At 45.6% G+C, this 24,103-nt stretch overlaps 2 protein-coding genes across 2 annotated transcripts in view; one reads left to right on the forward strand and one right to left on the reverse strand.

Annotated features, from left to right (window-relative positions):
- UBL3 (ubiquitin like 3) overlaps positions 1-220 on the reverse strand; it is a 66,947-nt gene extending 66,727 nt beyond the window's left edge. Inside the window, exon 1 of the mRNA XM_047859754.1 lies at positions 88-220. Coding sequence (XP_047715710.1) covers positions 88-114 — 27 coding nt within the window. The 5' untranslated portion in view covers positions 115-220. The remainder of the gene's footprint in view (positions 1-87) is intronic.
- Positions 221-585: 365 nt separating this feature from the next.
- On the forward strand, positions 586-14,158 carry LOC125166076 (formin-like protein 6). The gene is made up of 2 exons (XM_047859744.1): positions 586-3,536; positions 12,717-14,158. The coding sequence occupies exon 1, from the start codon at positions 586-588 to the stop codon at positions 1,375-1,377; it is 792 nt and encodes a 263-aa protein (XP_047715700.1). The 3' UTR covers positions 1,378-3,536; positions 12,717-14,158.
- The last annotated feature ends 9,945 nt before the right edge of the window (positions 14,159-24,103 follow it).

A 24,103-nucleotide genomic window follows, 5' to 3' on the forward strand; every position in this document is an offset into this window, starting at 1 on the left:
GACCTTCACCCCACGCCTGCATCCTTTCTGATTAAATAAGATTGGAAACCACAATTAAATCAGTGTCGTAACTTAGCCTTCACTTACCATATCCGCCGGGACATTACTGGACATCTTGCCGTTTGATATACACCCAGATGTTTACCGGGGGGGGGGGGGGGGATTAATTACAACAAACAAAAAAGAGCAGAAGTCTTCAAGCTACAGCAATCAACCTTAACGATCTCGATCGGTTCGTGATGTGCTTTCCAAAAAATAAGTTATTTCGGAGTCACAGTGCCGGCCTGGCCGAGGTTCCGAGCGAAGAGGAACAATCCCCAGGAACTGGGTGGCCGGAGCCGGAGGGAACTCCCGGGCGGACAGCAGCAGCCCCCGTCGTCGTCGTCGTCGTCGTCGTCGTCAGCAGCAGCAGCAGCAGCAGCTCCAGGACCGGCCGCGCCAGGTAGACCGAGCCGAGTGACACACGGACATGGAGCGGGGTGGGAGGGGGTTAAATCCGCCTTCCTCCTTTCCCAGCCCGGCGGTGATTCACACTTGCTCCCGAGTCAAGTCCTCATTAAGCAGGAGGAAAATGCCCCGGCGTGGATGTACACAGATAACTATGTGGCTACACATGGACGCGTGAGCAGTGAGTGGCGGCCGCGCAGGAACCGGCGCCGGCGGTCGGCTCGGGGAAACGGCTCAACTCGCGCTGCCGGGGCTGAGAGCCGGGCCGCGGAAACCCGCGCTCAAGGGCATTTAACTAGTTGGGGGCCGAAGCGAAAGCCCGCGGCGGCGAGCGCGGGGAGGGAGGTGCGGGCGCGGGGAGCTCGGGCCGGGCGGGAGACCCCACGGCCCCTCGGGGCTCAGGCCGCGGGCGCCTCCGGGCAGCGGCGGGTCTCGGGGCGCATCGTCTCCGGCTTCTTGGCGCTCCTCTCCTGCCTCCGCCACCCCCCGTCGCCGCCTTCCCCTCCCCTCCGACGCCGACTTCGGCTGGTCCCCGGAAGAGGCCGGGTCCTCCCTCTCCTCAGCCCGGGAATGGTTTCCTCTCGGAGCTTTGTCTCTCCTCCTCCACCTCCTCCACTTTTCAGTCTCAAACGCCGCAGCCGCCTCCTGTCATCGCCTCTCAAGCCAACATGGCGGCGGCGGCGGCAGCCGCCTGAGCGCAAGTCGGGGACACGGGGAGAGCACGGCCCCTCCTCGCAGCCGCCGCCACCGCCCCCGCCTTCCTTTCTTCCCCGCCCCCCCCTCCCTCCCACCGCTCCGCGGACACCCAGTGCGTCACTACGGAGACCACCCTCGAGCATCATGGGAAATGTAGTCTACGCCGGGGGGGCGGTGCGGGGGGGGGGCGGCCTAAGGCGGCCTCTCGGGACTCCGAAGCCACGCCCCTCCTAGCAACAGTTGCTAGGAAAGGAAAGCTCGCTTTAGCTCAGCTGCCGTCTAGGAGTTAGGTGATACCTGCTACCAGGAGTGCTGTGAGCGTGCGAATTATTTGGAGAAAATAATTCTGCACAGAGAAATCCCCTCAAGCACAATAGACGCACAGACTAAAAATACGGTTTACCTCCAAGAAGAATCATTCATTTTAATGACAGCGCGCTCTCCACATCCTGCAATCTCAAAGCATTTTGTAGAGTGAATTCATCTAGGTCTTTTCAGCATTGCATTTGGAAGATCAGAAGCAATCATTGATTTCCAATAAGGTCGTAGAAGTTCAACAGGAACAAGGATCTCATTAAGCGGGGAGAATGTTTGAACATGTGTTTCTTGAAGACCTAGGGCCATAAAGCTACAATCCAGTTAATTGAAATTACCAAAACCTGTATGAGGTACAATAGTATATCACGCCAAATGTATATCAATAGGAAATAGCTGCTACAAACTACATGGGGATTCACCAGTTTACCAGGCCAGCCCCCAAATTTTATTTAACTCAAATGTAATAAAAAACCTACACACCCACAGTGATTAGCAAATAGCACAAAATCATACCATTAGGGAGAAACTTAGAGGAAGACTACGGCTACTCCAGATTTAGGAACAAAATTCAGAAACCACCAACGTCTGTCTGAATCTGAATCTGTTCAGATCTCTCAGTGCTTTGGCAGAGTATCTTAGCAAGGGCAGTCTCAGTAAGACACTTATAAAAGAATGTCAACAGATTTAGAGTCTGAAAGTCACCTCTCCAACCTACAGCCATGTGACCTCATCTGTAAAACAGTCTTGCCTACCATCCAGTTGTGCGGATGAGTTAATGCATGGGAAATAAATCACTTTGTAAATAATAAGGCGTCATTTGATGTGAAATGTTACTACTCATTCATTCAGCAAACACACGATCCAGGCTCTCTGCTAGGCACCAGGAGTTTAAAAATGAATAATCTAGGCACTGTCCTCAGGGAACTCATTGTTGAGAAGCCTATGTCATTCCCCACAGCAATCTCCGCAGTCAGGTTTGTCTCATTAAGGATGGAAACTCACAGGACGCTGGGAGTATTTGCCTCCTGTGTAGCCCGGCTGGAGAAATTCCAAGCACTCCTAGGGACCCACATCAGCCTGGGGTGAGTTAGGGTGGTAACCAGGAGGGAGGGTGGCTCCCATCCACAGAGAAACCGAAGGACGGAAGAAAAAAGAGGCCCAAATCTCACCACAATTAGGCTTCAGGCCTTGGTCTAGAAATTCCTGATTCTCTAGCCATGTGATTTTCCAGGGCCTCTGGTCGTTGGTTGCTCCTTCTTCATGGTTAGCCACCACAGAGCTGTTCCCACCAGGCCTCCCGGAATGAGAGCCATTGAAAATGCTTCAATTGACCAATGAGTTCAGAAGGAGTATGAAACACATTTGGAACTAACTCACAAAGTTAGTTATCCACCGCTCCCCTAACTCCAACCTTTATTCAATGACCGCCCTGGCCCAGGCTGTGTGTGCTAGGCCTAAACGCAAGTGGAGGTAGAAAGGCAGGAGGCAGAGGATGGCAGGACCTACAGAAACCCTGGCTCACACTTCCTCTGCGGCTTTCTAGTAGCCATACGGCAACGGACGTAGTGACCGCCCAAGACCCTGGCATTTCTGACACATGATGTTGCTGCTCATTGCCGGGTACCTCTACACAGCTAAAAAAGGCCACATCTTTCCAAAGGAAAACCACTGTGCCTAGCTGCGTTTCGGATCGCTCTTCGAAGAGAGGCGGAGACATCATTCTCAGTAAAGCTCGTTCTAACTCTTTCCTAACAGAATCCAAGGCATAAGGGAGCATGAATGAACAGTTTCAAATTCTCCCACTTTTCTCCTCTTACTCTCGGCTTCCTAACTCAGGCAGACGAGAAGGGAGGCTGAAGAAAGAGCCCGGTGGTCCCCGACCGGGAGCAGTGATACCTCCTGAGACTATTCATCGACTGTAAGCATCAGTTTGAAAGAACGCGAGAGACAGCATTTTTGTACCAGCAAAAATAACTTCCCAGGAAATGAAACGGCCTGACGCGGTCATGAATTAGCTATGAGACCTTTGCCAAGACGCTTTGCCTCCCTGGCCCTCGATGTCTTCATCTGAGGAGGTAGGACTAAATCTCTAAGGTCCCTTCTCGAAGAGTCTATGAGTGTTGAGTAACACCTGTGGCCTGTTAAAAAGATCTTCCCCAAATATTTGCTCGGGGGTATGAGGAGGGGCTTTTGGGAGAGGAGGGAAAGTTTTAAAATTAGATGATTGCAATGGTTGCACAACTCTATATGTACTAAAAACCATTGAATTGTACACTTGAAATGGGTGAATTTATTATTTTTGTAATTATGCTAAAATACATGTCATATAAAATTTACCGTCTTCACCGTCTTCAGGGGCACAATTCAGCGGCTCCAAACCCATCGAACAAGCCCCCATTTCCTCCTCCCCCCAGCCCCTAGCAACCACCCTTCTGCTTTGTGTCTCTATTAATGTGACTACTCTTGGTACCTTATGTAAGCAGAATCGGATACTAATTGTCCTTTTGTGACTGGCTTATTTCACTTAACATAATGTCTTCAAGTTTCACCCATGGTACAGCACGGGTCCGAACTCCCTTCCTTTTTAAAGCTGAATAAATCTTCCGTGGTATATATACACCACATCTCGTTTATCCATTCATCCATTGGTGGACATTTGAGTTGCTGCCACCTTTTGGCTATTGCAAAATGGGTGAATTTTCTGCTATGTAAATCGTATATCAATGAAATTGTTAAAAGCATATCTTCCCCCATCTGCCATTAGGGATCTGAAATGATTCCCATCTTAGGATCTTTCCTTAAGGGCCTTCTCAAGGAAACTCATGAATTTTAACTAGACAGAAGTATTCCTTTCTACGAGACCAATAACCTTTAATCAAGTATTACTTTGGTTGATTATCTCATTATACCATTCGTTGTCAGTTATTAAAGCTCTGAGAGTAGGAAAATGCCACAAGAGGCAGAGAAAGGTCTCCCACAATGCCTGGGGGGTGGGGGAGGGAGAGGGCAAGGAGGCACAGACACCTTAGTACGGCCAGAAAATAGAAGAGCCCCAAAGACACCCTTTGCCACATCTGTCCAATTTTGCACAAGGCTGGCCCGGTCCTCTTTAGCTCCCGTGGAAGAATCATTTCAAAGGGTCACTTTGTAAGATTCTACATTTCTTTCTCTTGAGAAAGTCCATAGGAAGCCCCCTAATGCCAATATAAAGATTCCTAACATACAAGGGGTCTCAAGAAATGTTAATTCCCTGGCACAACCGGCCAAGGTCTTTTCTCTGAAAGTAGAGATAATTTGCTTACTGATTTAGTCATGGACTTGTCCCCTGTAGTCTTTACTCTTGCAGGAGCAGAATGAATGCATGAGTGCTTCTGGTTTGAGACTTGCGATCTGAAGGAGTTTGGGATAAGAAGAATGGAATTAAGTTGTATAAGTCATAGGGGCGCCTGGGTGGCGCAGTCGGTTAAGCGTCCGACTTCAGCCAGGTCACGATCTCGCGGTCCATGAGTTCGAGCCCCGCGTCAGGCTCTGGGCTGATGGCTCGGAGCCTGGAGCCTGTTTCCGATTCTGTGTCTCCCTCTCTCTGCCCCTCCCCCGTTCATGCTCTGTCTCTCTCTGTCCCAAAAATAAATAAACGTTGAAAAAAAAATTTAAAAAAAAAAAAAAAGTTGTATAAGTCATAGATGGGACACTGGGGCTGACTTAATTTTACTCCCAGGAGCCCCCATACACACACACTGCAAACATGGCCAGCCCTTTTCACCCTATACCTCCCTGACCAGAGATTCTCAACTTGGTCCTCATCAGAGTCACTAGGAGCCATTTAAAAAAAAATTCTTTTTAACGTTTATTTATTTTTGAGACAGAGAGAGACAGAGCATGAACGGGGGAGGGGCAGAGAGAGAGGGAGACACAGAATCTGAAACAGGCTCCAGGCTCTGAGCCATCAGCACAGAGCCCGACGCGGGGCTGGAACTCACGGACCGTGAGATCATGACCTGAGCCGAAGTCGGGCACTCAACCGACTGAGCCACCCAGGCGCCCCACTAGGAGCCATTTAAAAAGACAGATAGATGCCTGAGCCATAGCCCAGAACAACTAAATCAGATTTTCCGGGGGCAGGGCCTGGACCTGGTATTGTTCAAAGTTCCCCCTTGTAATTCTCACATGCAGCCACGGTTGAGAAACACTATGTAAGCTAAATATCTTCAAGTTCAATCCCCTCTTTTTCCCCCATCAAGGTTCCTTTATAGGACTGATAACCTGAAGGTACTGTGATTTGTCAAGGTGACCTTTGGCCACAGTCATGGTGGTTTAAGGAACGAGCTTTCACACTTGTCCCCCGCCCCCCACCCCATTGCACTCATTTAGCCACCAGGGCATTGACCTCACCTCTGATATAACCCAAGTCTCTCTATCTTAAGGCATTTCTCTCCTTTGCTCAGAGTCCAGGAAGAGGTAGAGACAGATAAAGTGAAAATGAAAATGCCATGTGATGAGTTGATAAATGCCGCCATAGGAATAAGCACACAGGAGATAAGGCAAATTTGGCACTGAGGTGTCTGGAGTCGAACCAGGCAAAAGCCAGTGGAGCAGGCAGAGTGGTCAGGAAGAGAACACATGGGTCAAGACCCAGACTAGAAGCTAAGGGGTGCAGGAAGGGGAGGTAACTGAAGTTCAGGTTCCTGCTTGGGAGTAGGGACAGGGGTGGGATAAGAAAATGGCAACAGAGAGATACGGAGGCCAGTCCCCCAGGGCTCTACGGTTCAGACACCAAATCAGATTTTCCAGGGCAGTTTGGATTTACCGCATATGTGAGGTTCACACAGTATTAGTGTTTCTTTTGACACTTTTTTTTTTTAAGTTTATTTATTTATTTTGAGAGAGAGAGAGAATGCGTTGGGGAGGGGCAGAGAGGGAGGCGGGAACAGAGAATGCGAAGTGGGCTCTGTGCTGACAGCAGAGAACCCGATGCGGGGCTCAAACACATGAGCTGTGAGATCATGACCTGAGATGAAGCGGACGCTTAACCAACTGAGCCACCCAGGTGCCCCTTGACACTTTTTTTTTTTTCACTCCATTGTGGGTATTCTGGAAATAAGTCCTTTGCGAATATATTCCCCAGGCTGTAGCTTGTCTTCCCATTTTCTGAACAGTATCTTTTGGGAAGCATAGTTGTAGCAGTCTGATGAAGTCTTAGTTACAAATATTTTTCTTTAATGGTATTCCGTCTTCCTGCTTGCCACCAGGTCATGAAGATATTATCCTGTGTTTTCTACTTTGTTTTAGCTCTTCTATTTATATCATTATATACTTTTAGGGTTGTTCCACACCATTTGGTGAAATAACTTTTTTTTTTTTCCATGGAATTTATTTGACGTCTTGGTTCAAAATCAACTGACTGGGGCGCCTGGGTGGCTCAGTTGGTTAAGCATCCGACTTCAGTCAGGTCATGATCTCACGGTTTGTGAGTTCAAGCCCCGCGTCAGGCTCTGTGCGGACAGCTCAGAGCCTGGAGCCTGCTTTGGATTCTGTGTCTCGCTCTCTCTCTCTGCCCCTCCCCTGCTCACCCTCTGTCTCTCTCTGCCTCAAAAATAAATAAAACATTTAAAAATTTTTTATTAAAAAAATAGATAGATAGATAGATAGATAGATAGATAGATAAAATCAACTGACTGTATGAAAATAGGTCTATTCTTGGACTCGGCTGCCATAGTCTATCCCATTGATCTCTTCAAGTCTTGAAGTCAGGCAGCCTATGTCCAGTAGATCTGTTCTTCTCTTCCAAGATTGTTCTGGCATTCTAGATGCCTTGCATTTCCATATAAGTTTCAGAGTGAACTTGTCAATATCTATTTTTAAAAGACAGCCTGCTGGTGTTTGAGGTTCCATTGGTTCTGGAAGTCAATATGGGAAGAATTGACATCTTAACACTATTGAGTTTCTGCTCCGTGAACATGATATACCTCTTCATTTTTTAGGTCTTCTTTACTTTGTCTCAGTCATGTTTTATAGTTTTCAACATAGGCATTTTACATGTCTTTTGTGAAGTTTATTCTTCAGTATGTTATTATTATTAACACTGTTAGCAATGAATTAAAATGTTTCCCAATTATTTACTGCTCGCATAGAGAGATACAACTGGTTTTTATATGTTGACCTTGTATTCTGATACCTACCTTGCTAAACTTATGTTTTAGTTCTAGTTGTGTTTGTTTGTTTGTTTTAATTCCTTAAGACTTTCCACAGAAACAATCGAGTTGTCTGGTATTTCTGAAACAAAGAGGAATATCAATATTCTGGAAATTCAGGAATTTAGAAAAACCATTTTCATTTTATGTATATTTCCGTCTAGGTTTTTTGTGCACGAATCTTCATATATTTATGGGATACATAATTTTTTCATTTAAATATTAAATGAAAACTCCTTTTTTGAACGTTATAAAAATATGCATGTTTACAAATGGCTATGTAAACTTCCTATTCCTCACTTTTAAATGCTGTATGCTGGGGCACCTGGGTGGCTCAGTCAATTAAGCGTCTAACTCTTTGTTTCAGCTCAGGTCATGATCTCACAGTTCCATGAGTTCAAGCCCCACATCGAGGTCTGTGCCAACAGGGTGGAGCCTGCTTGAAATTCTCTCTCTAAATAAATAAATAAATTTTTAAAAATACAGATAGAATAAAAATAAATGCTGCATACTATTCTGTTGCATCAATGTGCTACAGCTTAAGAAATCGCTTTCTATTTGGAGGACATAAGGATTTGCTCACAATTGTCTGGTTTTCGCACATATGGTTTTTGCAACAATTGTCTGGTTTCTGCATTTTGAATTACCTGTTTAGGCAACAGTCCAGAAACGGTTATCACTGAGTCCAAGTCTGTGAGCATTCCTGGGGTTCTTGAACCACACAGCCATGTTATTTTCCTGCTTAGGATGATACTTTTGGAGGCTCCTGGGTGGCTCACTCGGATGAACATCCAACCCTTGGTTTTGGCTCAGGTCATGATCCCAGGATCATGGGATTAAGCCCCGCATTGGGTTCTATGTTGACTGTGGAAGCTGCTTAGGATCCTCTCTCTTTCTCTCTGTCTCTGACTGTCTGTCTCTCTCTCTCCCCTCCCTCTATCTCTCTCCCCTGCTCATGCTGTCTCTCTCAAATAAAATTAATCTTTACAAAAACGAATGCTACCAATGAACGAGAATACCAATGTTAGCACCCTACCTCCAGCCGTCATATGTACCTACAGCTGTATCTACATGTTTATGATACATACGTATTCTGTTGACACAGCATCAGTGTTCAGTGGTAACAGAGAGGGGTGTGAGCCCCTCTTAGATCATCTCATCCATTCCTCCCCACTCCAACGAAAGATACACCCCAAGTAAAAACAAGTGTGTGCTTTGCAAGCTCAGCTTCATACTCACACCCACATCCACACACACACACACACACACACACACACACACACACACACACCATATAGAAAAACCTCTTCTATTTAGACTTTTGGGAGCTGTCCCTGCCCGTGTATGCTCATTTATTACACTAAGAAAAAAAAAATACCCTGTGCTTTGTGGTTGACCTGCCAGTTCCCCCAGAGGGCCACTCATCTGGGAGCTTGCTTTTGGACTGTAGACTCACTGTCTCCGCCCTGAAGGGTCATTTTAGGACAAATATCAATTTGCTAAAATTCCGAAGTTATTTCCAGATTTACAAAAAGTTGCTGACGTAATACAGTCTCTGGGCCACCACATCAGGGATGGAGGAGGGAGCACCAAGTTTTGCTACAGTTTGGCAGCTCTGTTATTTATCTCATAGACCGCATCCACCTGTGGGTCCATGGGTGCCATGGGTCTCCGCCTACTCCAGCTACCAACTCCTGAATGGCCAGAGCTGACTTTTACTCATCTTTGTATCCCTAGAGCCTACCAGTGAATAAACAGCATTCCCCAAAACTTGTCCATGAAGGCATCGAAGAGATGAACTTCTAAAATGCCTTTCCTACGTCTGTGATTTCTGTAAAGCCAGGGATTACCCTCGTATTATCTTCAGGCCTAGAGGCGTGTCTCATTCACACAGAAATGATATACAAGGCTTCGCTCAATGGCTCTCCCGCGACTAAGAGAATATGCCAACAGAAAAGAAGACAATTTCTGTGTGAAGGCTGGGTCCTTTTTTGAAAAACAAACGTTGCATCTTTTAGCAGTAGCCTGTTTTTAGCTGTTTTTTTTGTTGTTGTTGTTGTTTTGGAATTGTCTAAGACTTCATAAGCCGCCAGAATGGTAGTTCTTATGTTTTGCTCCCTACAGATGTCCCACAATGTCTTTCTTCCTGACCTGACCCTACTGTTGCTCACACTATTGAAGCATCCGATGCTAAAGCTGGAAGGGACCTAGAGATAGTATCATCTCCATCTTTTCTAACAAATGAAGAAATATGGGGTGCCTGGGTGGCTCAGTTGGTCGAGCGTCTGACTTCTGCTCAGGTCATGATCTCGCAGTTGATGAGTTGGAGCCCACATCGGGCTCTGTGCTGCCAGCTCAGAGCCTGGAGCCTGCTTCAGATTCTGTCTCTGTCTCTGTCTCTCTCTCTCTGCCCCTCCCCTCTGTCTCAAAAATAAAATAAACCTTAAAAAAATTAAAACAAAAACAAAAACAAATGAAGAAATAGACCCATCTTGAGAAGCAGCCACATTTTGTCTGTAATTTTCAAATGTGCATAAGAATGAGTTTCCTCTAAATATACTTACTACTTAGGGAGTGAGATTAAAAAAAAAAAAAAAAAAAAAGAATGCGTTTCCTCTAATATGTTCCAAGAAACAAAGAGGCAAAATGGTTCCTAGTGACATTATGCAATTGTTGAATTATTTTATAGTTTTGTGTTAGGTCATGACAAATACACCAAATAAATATAAGATATATTATCAAATTGATATTATTATATACAGCATTATTCTTGGTTTTCATTGTCATAGGAATCAGCCCACCATAATAGGGTTATTCAATGAAAAACAAAATTTTTTTTTTTTCAACCTTTTTTATTTATTTTTGGGACAGAGAGAGACAGAGCATGAACGGGGGAGGGGCAGAGAGAGAGGGAGACACAGAATCGGAAACAGGCTCCAGGCTCTGAGCCAAGAGCCCAGAGCCTGACACGGGGCTTGAACTCACGGACTGCGAGATCGTGACCTGGCTGAAGTCGGACGCTTAACCGACTGCGCCACCCAGGCGCCCCTGAAAAACAAAATTTTTAATGCCAAAAGTAATAAAACCTTAGACAATTTTTAAAAATTCCTAAATCAGCATTGTATCCCCATCACTGTAGTCAAGAGAACTGTCCTGATCACTAATCTTGTGACACGAACTATAAATTCTATTTCTTTTGTGTCCCAACAATCTCTACCGTAGTCATTTTTTGACACTAGTTTTTTGATCGATTGAGCCATAATTATCCCACACTGTTCACATTGTTTTTCTAGTCCCCAAAGGAGATAGTGGCATAATCAACAAACATGTTGCATACTATATTAATGTTTAAAAGAGCAGAATAAAGAATCAAAGAGATTTCTCCAAAGCCTTATGCTTGTTCTTGAAAGCTTCCAACGTATTAACATTGACAGGGAGGTCACTACAGCTAGAGAACGACTGGAGTCAGAGAGTGGCCTCTGTCACTGCTGATTCAGTCGTTCAGTTCTTTTACTGGGCGACTGCCCCCATGGCTGACTTTCATGACCGTGTTTCTCAAACTGAGTAATCCAGCCAGCATAGCGTCGCCCAGCATGCCCCTTAGAGCCTTCACATGGCAGCCAAGACCGAACTGTCCCATAGGGGCAGCAACAAAGAACCGATACCCTGTTTAACCGGGGGTCTGGTCCCACGCGCCAGCAGCCTATGTATCAGATTCCTGCGTCATCTCTTTCAAGGGGGGATTCAGTGGTCATTTGATCGTAAGGACAACTTTGATTAACGCCACAGATAAAGGAGAAGACCTGAAATGAACTGAAATCAACAGATTATAGTGAGAGAGGGGGAGGGGATGATAACATACTGGTTATGAGTATGAGCCTTGAATTTAAATGTTGGTTCTGCCATTTAGTAGGTTTGTGAACTTGGGTGAGTTACTCGATTTTCCCACCAATTATAAAAAAAAGGGGGGGATCATAAAAATAGAAAAGCGCATACGTTTAGACTATTATATTAAAATATAGATTTAAAGTAGAATTCTTTCTAGAACATACTAAGCTTTCAATAATAAGCTACTATTATAATTACAATGAAATTGGAGAGGCGCTTCAAGCATTAGTGGTGTAGATTTGTCTCATGCTACTATTCTGTGCTAACATTTTCATAGTAACACGACTAAATCACCTTCTCTTAGGGCATGTATTTTCATCGATTTGTTCAGGCTCAGCTCGGATCTCCCACACTGTCTGCTTTTGTTATAGAGAACCGTGGAAACACCTAAGTGAAAAGGTTGGCTTCATGGCTAACAAACTAAAAAGCTAATTGAACATGAAATCGGAACGCTAAACTGTGACCCCATGGCCACTGGTTTCACAGAGAAAAGAGGTCAGGCAAGAGATCTCACAAACTTGTATCCAGCCCCTGACCCATTAGCATCCACACTTCCTCTGACCTCATGGCTCTCTTCTTCAGGGGAAGCCCTGTGGCCCTCCTTCCAAGACAACCCTCTACCTGCCCAGGAGCTCTCCCCTCTATCTCCAGAACCTCGTTCCAACAAACAGCCCTTCTCTCTTACATCTTCCGTTTCTCCCCCTCCCGAGATTCTTCTACTTAGAACGACCATATAATATGTTGTCCTCACCAGGAAAAGCTGGAGGAAAGGGGACACTGTTGACAATTTTACAGGGAGGCTGGGACCATCCCAGGCAACCTCTTCTTTACCATTATAATATGCTTATATATCTCTCATCTTAAAAAAAAGGGGGGGGGGTCTCTTTCTTTTCTTACTAGTCTTTCTAACTCCTGACTTACGTGGTTTCTCTCTCTCTTTTTTTTTCAAGCTTATTTATTTATTTTGAGAGAGGCAGCCTGGGAGGGGCAGAGAGAGAGGTGGAGAGAGAATCCCAGTCGGGCTCCGCGCCATCACCGTGGAGCCCGATGCGGGGCCCAAGCCCACAAACCGTGAGGTCGTGATCTGGGCCCAAACCAAGAGTTAGAAGCGTAACTGACTGAGCCGCCTAGGCGCCCCCCTCCCTCGTGTCTCCTTTAACATCAGTTTCTTTAAAGTATATAGGAGGGTGTCCCGGGAACTCCGTCTAACCCTCACGCCGGGCTGCTGCTTGGAGCTGTGCAGGCTGCACCCCTGTCAAACGCGGGAGGAGTGACCCTGCTCATAACAGAGGCGACGCACATTTTTCAAGACCATACGTGGCAGCCGTATCCGCTTCAATGTGACATTCGTCCTTTTCGCTTTCCTCACACTTCACCCGGACTCTCGAGCTAAGATTTTGAGCTACCAAATGCCACAGACACATTTCGGGCCTGGTCATCCTTGACCAGTTCTCTGAGCCCTTGACGTAACTGACCGCTCCCTTGCCCTTGGATGGATCTGCTGTCAGACCTTCTGGGACTGGATTCCAACTCTACCACTCACAGCATTGTGAACAAGTTTACTTAATCGGTGTCAAATGTGAGCGTCTCGACTGTAAAATATGGTTAATAATAGTATCTCCTTCAGAGGGTTGCTTCGGGGGCCAAATGAAATAGTTTATAAAGCACTTAGCACAATGTCCGGTAGATAAAAGGCACTCTAGAAAAGTTCACTGTCATTATCTTTTAAAAAATGACACACAGTTTGCTACACTCTCCCCCTTTGCAGGTTTTCCAACTACTATCTTGCTCCCTTTCCATCTTCTTCCCTAATTTGTGTGCGATATCTGATCCTTAAATGTTGGTTTTGGCCTCTGCTTCCTTACCTGGGTGTACTTCTTAGCTAAGAGGATGACTGCAAACATTCAGTAAGGCATTAGATGCAAAAGAATTGTAGGAACTTTAAATCCCTCTACAAATATGAGGGGATCCTATCAAAGGTTAGTAGCTTACCTGCTTCCTTCTATGGTGCTTTGTATGCCTAGCTGCTCATTAAAGTTCTCTGGTTGGGGTGGGGAGCTTAAGAAAATACCAATGGCTCTTCTTCCCCCGATCTTCCCCTCCTCCCCTTCTGCACACGCTCTACTCTAGGTGTTTGAAACCTTCACTGAAGCTGATGGTGTCCAATTTTGTATCTCAAGCATAGACTGCTCTCCTGGGCTCCAGATCCAGGCATCCCAACTGCCCACTAGACCTTGCTACTAGGATGCCCCATGGAAACCCCTGAGCAAAGGATCACACGCTTCTCCACCAAACTTCCTTCTCCTCCTATGTTGGATCTCCTTCTCCCCATGGTTCATCCTTGACTTTCTCCATCTTTCACCTCCAACATCCAACGCCTACTGATTCTGCCTTCTTAGTATTTCTTGAATCTGTCGCCCCATCTCCATACCCATTCCCATAACCTTGGTCCATTTCTTACTGGGACCAACTGCCCCCCAGATTGCCCCCCTGCATCCAGGCTCATACCCTCTAAGGAAGTCTGAATGTCAGAGTTTCCAAACATCAACGCAGCATAGCGTTTTCATTGATCTGTGGGAAAATATTGAAAATAATGCGGTACGTTTTTCCATAAAGTGATATTGTCCACTTTGAACATGAGCCCTTTGTTTATAGATAATGTTCTCCCTACTTACTTTTGGCATTAAAACAATTTCTTTTGAAATGGTTTACAGTAGGCCATCACTGTCATGTATTTTTTAATAAGTTTGTTTGCCTATGTTGGTCTCCAGATATTCTTAAAATGTTTTGTCAAATCAGCTACTTGAAAACAGGCTGTTTATTGTGTGGCGACTACACTTCAATGAAGTTGGAAACAAAGAAACAAACGAACTGTTTTTTCAGGTCATGCTTTCTGGAAGCTTATCACATCTGTTCCACACTGATTCCAGAGGGCTCTTTCTAAAATGCACAAATAATTTTGTTGTCCCCAGTACTCATCACCCAAGCATAGAGCGATTGCACACTTTCACACGCCTAGCACAGGGCAAGGTGACTTCGCAGGCATTCGCCTTCACAACAAGTGTGCAAAGTGGGTTTTGTTCTTATTCCACGTTACAAATGGCACAGACAGCGGGTCACACGACTTCCAAGCGGTACAACTGGGGTTTGGACGCAGGTTGGACTCACTGAAAAGCCACTGGTTAGTCTTCACCATGATATTTTTTGCTTCTTGGCTTAAAAATCTTCCGATCACATCTCCAAACCCCTACTTTGTCTCCCTGGGTATTTTGCCTCTGCTTTCTTGATTTTCCTCTTTCTCTCCCCCGGTTCACTTTTTCCCTGTCTGCACCCTTCAAGGCCTGCTTCTGTTGCACAGAAAAGTGGCAAATCTGAGAGTTTGTTCATTCAGGAGTCCGCATCCTTGTGTGAGCTGTCTCTTCTGCCTGGCGTATCTTTCCCCTATCATCACCGGGCTAACTCCTACCCATCCTCTGAAACTCAGTTGCCTTCCCGGAAGGAGTCCCTGACATTTCCCAAACCTCCATCATAGTGTCAGTCTCAGAAGGAGCAAAGGGAATACACTGAGGCCCCCCTTGTCTGAGTGGCATCCCTTGAACGATACTGCCTTTGTAGGTATGTGCTTGGCTTTTGCCTTCATTTGCCTATTAGTGCCAGGTACCCAGCGGGTACATGGTCAGGATGGAAAAGGGCCGGCTCTTACGCATCTCATATTTTAGTCGAGGAGACAGCTAATATACCCGACAAGTAAAACACGTGAGCATACAAGATAATTTTAGGTAGTCGTAAATGTTTAAAGAAAATAAAAACAAAATGAGGCGATGCAATGAAGAGTGATGGGTGCGGGGGACCGAGGGCAGCTCTAGGACGGATGGTCAGAGGCCTTGGAGACAATGATATTTGATCTGAGAACTATATAAAAAGAAGGAGCCGGCCAAGTGCAGAAGGTTGTAGGTATTCCTCACTTAAAGGAAACATCATAAACATCTGAATTCCTGACGTTACCTGCTCTGCCGTCACAATCTGGCACATAATAGTTGCTCAATAAATGCTATGAGTTGGATTGTGAAGTCAAAGAAACTAGGAAGTCTACGTAGCTGGGCTCTGCATCTCTTAGGACTCTGCTAGCTTCACCTGTTGGGAAAATCTTGCTTTACAAGATTCGTTGGGTTGTCTTGGGTAGGCAAAGACAATGGAGTCAGGGGGGAATTACTGTTTCTGACTTGTAGACAAAGCTGCCTTTGGCTCCTGGGTATGACCAGTTCTGACAGTTTCGAAATTCTATGGGGATTTGGAGATGAATTTTGCCTTTGTGGGTAGGTTTCTCATAAAATGCTTCTCTGTATGTTTCCTGCTGTTCTTTTCTTCTTTGTCCCTTTTCCATCCCTGATCTTTTACCCAAGTCACATGAGATCAGGACTCCATGGAGGAGAAACACAGCCACGCTGTCCATTTGTGAGAGCCCCAGAAGGGCACTTCGTAAATCTACTTAGTGGAGTTTGTGTCTTGCCATCTTTAAACAGAACGGAAAGCGTAAACATTCAGATTGAGCCGGAAAATAAAATAGACATAGGTTTTAAATCACCTTCAAGGCTGAGAAAAAAGATTATATCCTACTGATAGAAAATCTAACAGGGGATTTCTCTAAAATACTAGATTTTGTAAGTACTTCAAAACACTGCCGCACTTAGGACAAAGAGGCACTTGGTGATGGCCACGCTGTACATGAAGGCAGTTTTCGCTTTTGAGAAGCTCCGTTATTCATTATCTTTTAGCCAAGTCGTCTTTTCCCTAGATGCTAGGGAACTCAGAGCACACTTCCCCACCAAATACTTCTATGTGCGACATTAAAAAAAAAAAAAAAAAAAAGTCAAATACAAACAGGAGAGAAAATCGAAGAAACAGAGCTCTACACCCAGACATAAAGTTTTCAGAAGAGCGAGTTAACCAGGAGCAACAAATACAGATGCCGTGCCCTGCGCAGGAGTCAGAGGACGGCAGTCACCTGCTCTGGCGGTTCTGCTTCTCCCCTGAGGAGCCAGGGCAAGTGTCCGACCCTCTCCACCTCCTCCTGGCTCTTAACACTCGGTGTTTGTAAATTATGCCTGGGCTGTTTTGTTAACGTGCCCAAGGGGATTCACACCAATTACAAAGTCATGGACATGAATGAATTTGCGAAGCTCTTTTACTTGCGATTTTTCATACTGCGTGGGGCCTTAATCAGGTGGCAGAATAGGCCAAGAATATGGAATAACCACCCATGTGGAATCTACCCCATATCCGCCTGTCTTAAAGATACAGAAGGCAAGGACAAGAGAAGGAAAAGACAAGAGGAGAACAGAGAGAAAAAGGAGAAGTGACAGAAGGGTACCTGTATGGTGCTGGCCCTCCCCAGATGACCTCCGTGTGTCAGGCATCATGTAGGGCTTTAAGAACTTTATTTTTGGAGTGTGTGGGTGGCTCGGTTGGTTAAGTGTCCGAGTTTGGTTTGGCCCAGGTCATGATCTCACGGTTCGAGGGGTCAAGCCCCACGTCGGGCTCCGTGCTGGCAGCTCAGAGCCCGGATCCTGCTTCAGATTCTGTGTCTCCCTCTCTCTCTGCCCCTCCCCTGCTGGCACTTTGTCTCTGTCTCTCAAAATAAATAAACAGGGGCGCCTGGGTGGCGCAGTCGGTTAAGTGTCCGACTTCAGCCAGGACACGATCTCGCGGTCCGTGAGTTCGAGCCCCGCGTCGGGCTCTGGGCTGATGGCTCAGAGCCTGGAGCCTGTTTCCGATTCTGTGTCTCCCTCTCTCTCTGCCCCTCCCCTGTTCATGCTCTGTCTCTCTCTGTCCCAAAAATAAATAAGCGTTGAAAAAAATTTTTTTTTCAAAATAAATAAACAATAAAAAAATTTTATTTTTTGTAATCTTGATGACAACCTTGTGAAGTCACATCATCATGCCCATTTTTACAGATGAAGAAAGGAGCTCAGAAGTTAAATAACTTTTCCAAGGTCACTGGGATTCATACTTAAGTCTGTTTAATTCCGAGAAGGATTAGGAGAAGAGCGGGTAACAATTAGAAAAGGTCCCATGAGACCGTTTGCACTAACTCACTAAGGGCAGAGTGAAGCTAAAATCTTAGAACGTCAACTCCACTCTCCTTAGTTCACGCATATACGCCTTTCTTCCATAAACTCCAAAAGCAGATAAGTCCTTTTAGGGACCCAGAAATAAGTTATTGGCTTAATAAAATGCTGGACTTTGAGTTTGAGTTTACTTTCTTTTGAGGATATAATTTATCCGTCAAATCCACTCTTGAGTTTATCTTATTCCTGGAAGGGTGTTCCTACAGATACGATTACAGGTAGCTGTGCATCGGGAAGCAGTAGAGGGGAATCAGAATCAAATGCACCGTTTATTTAAAACCGAATCCCAGCACTAGCATTTACTAGTACAAGATGGCCACACGCTTACGTCCATCTGCTGACCCTGTAAAATGCTTGAAGGCCTGGACAGACCTTGTGACGTTTTGTCCTTTCTCTTGCAAGCGCTGTCCTGCCAGGACAGAAGCAAGTGGCCCAAAGCTCGTTTCTTAAAGTGTTCTAGAGAAGTGTTTGTCAAATTTCAAACTCAAGTTTTCTTCCAGGCTGCACCGTGAGCGAGGCGAAAGATGATTCTGTTGGAAGCCTGAAGCTTTAACCCGTCAACGGCTGGTTCTTTGGGGTTTATACTGTATGGTCACTAAAGTAACAGATTAGTTTCCTCTGAATAAAATGATCCCTTTGGAATACGCCAAATAGCCATTCTAGTAATACACTCGCGTTGATGTGGTTCAGAGAGTTCTGTCGTAGGGATCTTTTTTCCCCGAAATTTAAACTCCAATTATACTCGAGTACGTGTATGTTCTTTTTACGTGGGCAGGTGCTATTTTGTCCTAGTTCCTGTGGCAATCAAATGTGTGAAGGCTCAAGTTTACAAACAAATTGCTGTAGCAACGATTATTGTGAAGATACGCATACAATTAAAATTTTTTAATTATAAACCATGGGTACCTCCACTGTCAGGGGGGTGCTGTGGTTCTTGGAACAGCTGCCTGGTGACCCCCCAGGCTTGAGTGAGTTGGTATGCCTTTGAGCTGGCTCCCAATTCACCCGTTATTTACAGCACCATGGGTGAGTTGATTTTCATTCTTGTAAAAACTTTTTGCTGCCTGCGAGATACGACAAAGCATTCAAAGAATAGGGACCTACCGTTTTTGAAATGGACCATTTTTTATGGGGCGACTCCCCATGGCTTCTGAAGCGGAGTGGATGATCTCCTTTCAGCCTTTGTTTTTAGCTCCGCTAACCTGACTGGCTGGGGTTCTGGAATTCACTTTAACTGCCTAGACACAGGAAAACGTGGTCTTGGTAGAGGGTGACATTTTTAGGCTTTGGTCAGCTGACGTAACCTATCAGAGAAACTTAAAGTGGCAAAACCCAGAAGGATTGATCCCCTGGCTTTCTAGCTTGGGTTTCTTCATGCCAAGGATCTGAAAAGATGGTGATGGGGAAGAGAGGAGGGAGGAATCCTTGAGATACTTTCAACACTTTAAAAAAGTTAACAGGAATTGTAAATTTATGACTGATAAGGCTGCTCAGGGGACTCAAATGTCAGATTTCTTGGATCTGGGCTGGCACGTGATGGCATTGATTATCCCATGGGAAAAATCTATTAATAAAAACTTAACAAATGCATTTTAGGAGATAAAAAGCTTTCAGAAAATGGGGTACATTGGGGAAAGGTAACATAAAATTATGCAAAACCGCCGACTGTTCGCTGCTTTAGTACAAACGCTTAGCACTTTCCGTGAAATGACATGGTGTTAGCATTGTGGCTACAGCTGTGAACAAAAGACAAATCTCTGTTCTTGCGATATGGAAACTCTAGTATGGGGAGATAAAAGAAAACAGGTAAGCCAAAAAGCAAATAAATAATTGTTAAAGGCTGAATCGTGTTCTTCTCAAAATGCGTATGCGGAAGACCTAACCCCTGGTACCTCAGAATGTGACTGGATTCGGTGACAGGGTCTTTAAAGCGGTAATTATGTTAAAATGGAGGTTCGGGCAGGGGGCCCTATTATAACATGACGGGTGACCTTGTGAGACGAGGAAACTAGGGCCCGCAGAAAGACAGAAGGGATGCCTGTGTGGTTGGCGTGACTGTGCGAAGGAGGTAGCCATCTCCTCGCCAAGGAGATAACCGTGAATCTGTGATACATAGAAGTCAAATCATTATGCTGTATCCTGAACCTTATGCAGCGTGTGAGTGAGTTATAGCTCAATACAACTGGGGGAAAAAAATTGTCTGTTGTTTAAGCCACCCAGTCTGTGGTAGTTCATTATGGCATCCCTTGAAAATGAAGCAATAACTCAGTAAGTGCGGCCACTTCAGGTTGCGTTAAGCGCTATGAGTAAAATAACAGGAGAGATGGGACAAAATGATGGGAGGAAGTAAACTTAGACCGAGTGGCTGAGAAGGCCTCTCTCCCTGAGGAGAGACTGCTGTGATGGCAAGAAGAAACGCCACAAGAAGAAGAGAGGGAAAACCGAACTCCAGAACCTGGATTTTGGTAAAGTTGCCAAGGAAAGGTCACCACAGAGGCCTCTTGAGGGGCCAGCCAGCTGTGTTCCCTCCCCGCCGAGATCCCTGAGCGCCCCCTCTCTGCCCACCTCGCTGTGCTCTCTGGCCCACTTTGACATGGCCGCAAGGTACTGTGGTCACTCCCTCTGCCTAGTAGAATGTTATGATTTTCCACAGTATCTCCGAATGATAATTGTATCTGAGAACACAGTTCGTAAAAAGTATCTGTGATATGGGGCGCCTGGGTGGCTCAGTTGGTTAAGCATCCAACTTCGGCTCAAAGCACCATCTTGCGGTTGGCAAGTTCAAGGCCTACCTTGGGGTCTCCACTGTCAGCACAGAGTCTGCTTCAGATCCCCTATCCCCGTCTCTATCTGCCCCTCCCCCACTTCTTCCCTCTCTCTCTCTCTCTCTCTCTGTCTGTCTTTCTCAAAAATAAAATAAACATTAAAAAAAAAAATCTGTGATCGGACGCCTGGCTCATTTGGTGGAGCGTGAGACTCTTGATCTTGGGGTTGTGAGCTTGAGCCCCATGTTGGGTGTAGCAATTACTTTAAAAAAATCTTAAAAAGTATATATCTGTGGGGCGCCTGCATGGCTCAGTCGGGTGAGCATCAGACTTCGGCTCAGGTCATGATCTCACTGTTTGTGAGTTTGAGCCCCGCGCCGGGCTCTGTGCTGACAGCTCAGAGCCTGGAACCGGCTTCGGCTTCTGTGTCTCCCTCTCTCTGCTCCTCCCCTGCTTGCGCTCTGTCTCTCTGTCTCTCTCTGTCTCAAAAATAAATAAACATTAAAAAAATAAAATAAAAATACATGTCTGTGACAAAATCCAACAAACAAAAGAGGGAGAGAGTAGAGGAACTTTTTAAGCAAAGGCATCAGGAAGTGCCACGACCTTGAGATGGGGACAGGCGTGGTGAGTTCAAGAAACAGGGAGACAGGTGGAGCCTGAGTTTGAGACAGGCAGGGTGGGAGAGACAGCAGAGGAAGACATCCCAAGCTCACGCAGGTTTTCGGAGACCCAGCGAAGAGCGTGGCTTGATGTTAATGCACAGGGAAACCACAGAGGACTTCAGCAGGACAGTGTCCATGCTTGGCTTAGTTTCTATATAAATTGCTCCGACTACTATATAGGGAATGGATTATAGGGGGGCATGAGAAGAAGCAGAGCTATCCATCTGGAGATTTTTTTTTTTTTTTTTTTTTTTTTTTTTACCATAACCTGGGTAAGAAAAGATAATGATTTGAACTATCTGGGTGGGAGGGAGCAGAGGAGGACATGTGGTTGGATTCTGGATATGTTTTCAGGTAGAGTCTATGGGACCAGCCAAATGTTCCCCATTAGCCGCCATGGCAAGCGGTCATGTAGGGGAAAGGATTATTTAAAAAGACCGTGATATTATCTTCTTTTAATTTTTTAAAGTCGGTTTATTTATTTTGAGAGAGAGACAGAGAGAGAGAGAGAGAGACAGAGCAAGCAGGGGAGGGGCAGAAAGGGAGGGAAAGAGACGATCCCAAGCCGGCCGTACACATGAGTTGGGGCCCCAACTCATGAACCATGAGATCAAGACCTGAGCTGAAACCAAGAGGTGGACTCTTAACAGACTCAGCCACCCAGGCGCCCCTGAAAAGACAGTGATATTATTACAGAGACAAACTTATATGTCAAAATATGAATGTTCTCGAGACACTAACAGCAGTGGCTGTAAGGAATGCCAACTTACTTAGCAATTCTGCTTGTGGCCAGAAAATCCGGGAGCCTGGTGCAATAGCACAGACCTCTGTGTCCTTGCTTTAACCTCCTGAAGACCTTGAAGTCCTTCCTTCTGCCTCTGGCCCACAGTCTATCAGCCTGCCTGCACTTTTCTCCTGGAAGGTCACGGCCATGCTAGCAACACACATGCCTGTGTTTGTGAGCCTGGTGGTGAGAACAACTTTCCTCCAGATGGTGGTTGACAGGAGTGCAATCTGTCCATGGGTGGGCGGTTCTAGGTAATAAAACAGAGCCCAGTTTGGTTCAGGTGACTCAGAAACCGGGATGTGGAGAGCGCTGTTCAGCCTCACAAGTCAGGTCTGTTTTCATCCACCGACATCCTGATTTCTGCCCAACTCCAGCGAAGCCCCGCCTTCTTCGTTCACTCCCACGGAGGCCGAGCTGTTCTCCCCGCATGCCAAAGCAGGGTTTCTGCTGGACCCTTGAGTCAGGTCCCAGATTGGGCTGAGTTCCCACTTAAACTCTGACCCAAAAAAAGAAGCCTCTCCTCTGATTCTCGGCTTCCATTGAAATGAACACCAAGTCTCTCTTTTGGAAGTGTCCTCGTTCTCTGCCTTTGAAGCTGTTGCTTGCTAGACCCTAAGCCGTCTGGTTTTTCCTAGAGGAATAAAAAGAGGATCTTTTGCTTACCCATTGAAAGGTAATCCCTAATAATCATGACGGCCATTTAACAGAAATGCACGGTACTGTGTACTGCATCTAGACAAACCCTGTCTAAGTAAGCCTTCTGATCCACACTGTTGGGGAACCTGGGTCATGCCCACGATGGTCTTTTGGAGTCTGTATTTGAATCAGTGCCTAAAGGCCTTCTTTAACTCCAGCCTTTGCAAAAATGACAAAAAGATTTAATTAAGAATGACCGGGTCCAAGGGCACCTGGGTGGCTCAGTCAGTTAATCATCAGCCTTCGGCTCAGGTCACGATCTCACGGTTCATAGGTTCCAGCCCCACGTCGGGCTCTGCGCTGACATCTCAGAGCCTGGAGCCTGCTTCGATTCTGTGTCTCCCTCTCTCTCTGCCTCTCCCCAGCTTGTGTTCTCTCTCTCTCTCTCTCAAAAATAAATACATAAACATTAAAAAAAAAAAAAAAAAGAATGGCTGAGTGCAGAAAAAGCACAGACATGACTTCGTGCTGTACAGTTTTGTTACACATCACAAATACCAAAGGCATACATCCTCATTAAAAAAAAAATCTGGGGCGCCTGGGTGGCTCAGTCGGTTAAGCGGCCGACTTCGGCTCAGGTCATGATCTCACGGTCCGTGAGTTCAAGCCCCGCATCGGGCTCTGTGCTGACCGCTCGGAGCCTGGAGCCTGCTTCGGATTCTGTGTCTCCCTCTCTCTCTGACCCTCCCCGTTCATGCTCTGTCTCTCTCTGTCTCAAAAATAAATAAACGTTAAAAAAAAAATTATTTAAAAAAAATCTGAAAAGCCATAAAGCCAGAAAAACAAAGTCCACCACAACCCTAATCCTCACCCTTACTTCTTCCTCCCCCATTAGTTTTGTTTTCTACATTTCTTTTCAATGTTTGGACTTCTACTCTATGTGAAATTTGGACTCTTGCCTGTTTTTATTTACTTCCTTAAACACTTTGTCAGTATTACACCTCGCCACCAATATTACAGTGAAAGACTGCATATTGTTCCATTCGAAGGCCATGTCGCCACATATGTATGTTTTTATTTATTCACTTTTTATTTTTTTTTAAGTTCATTTATTTATTTTGAGCCCGCGCGCGAGAGAGAGCAAGGAGGGGAGGGGCAGAAAGGAAGGTGGTCGGAGGATCCGAAGCGGGCTCTGTGCTGACAGCAGATTGCCCAATGCGGGGCTCAAACTCATAAACTGTGAGATCATGACCTGAGCCAAAGTCAGAGGCTTAACCGACTGAGCCATCCAGGTACGCCTGTGTGTTTTTTATATTTGTATTTCCTTTTAACGTTTGTCCCCGAGCTGAAACAGTTACCTGAATGTGAACTTTCGTATCCTCTCTCTTGCCAAACCCAGCATGCTGGGACATCATGGAACCTAAAGACCAATGGCCTAAGTTCCAGGTATCATCAGGAGGGAGAATAGAAGGTCTATAAATTACATAATTAACTCTTACCTGGTCAAATTTGAATGTGTTTCAAATGTTCATTTATTTTCTTAGTTTTCTTTCTTTCTTTTTTTTTTTTTAATATTTGAAAT

The sequence above is a fragment of the Prionailurus viverrinus genome, chromosome A1 (assembly GCF_022837055.1).
Source record: "Prionailurus viverrinus isolate Anna chromosome A1, UM_Priviv_1.0, whole genome shotgun sequence".
NCBI classification, from domain to species: domain Eukaryota; kingdom Metazoa; phylum Chordata; class Mammalia; order Carnivora; family Felidae; genus Prionailurus; species Prionailurus viverrinus.

Coding starts and splice junctions, on each gene's coding strand:
- LOC125166076 (XM_047859744.1), top strand. CDS start 586: ATGTACACAGATAACTATGTGGCTACACATGGACGCGTGAGCAGTGAG.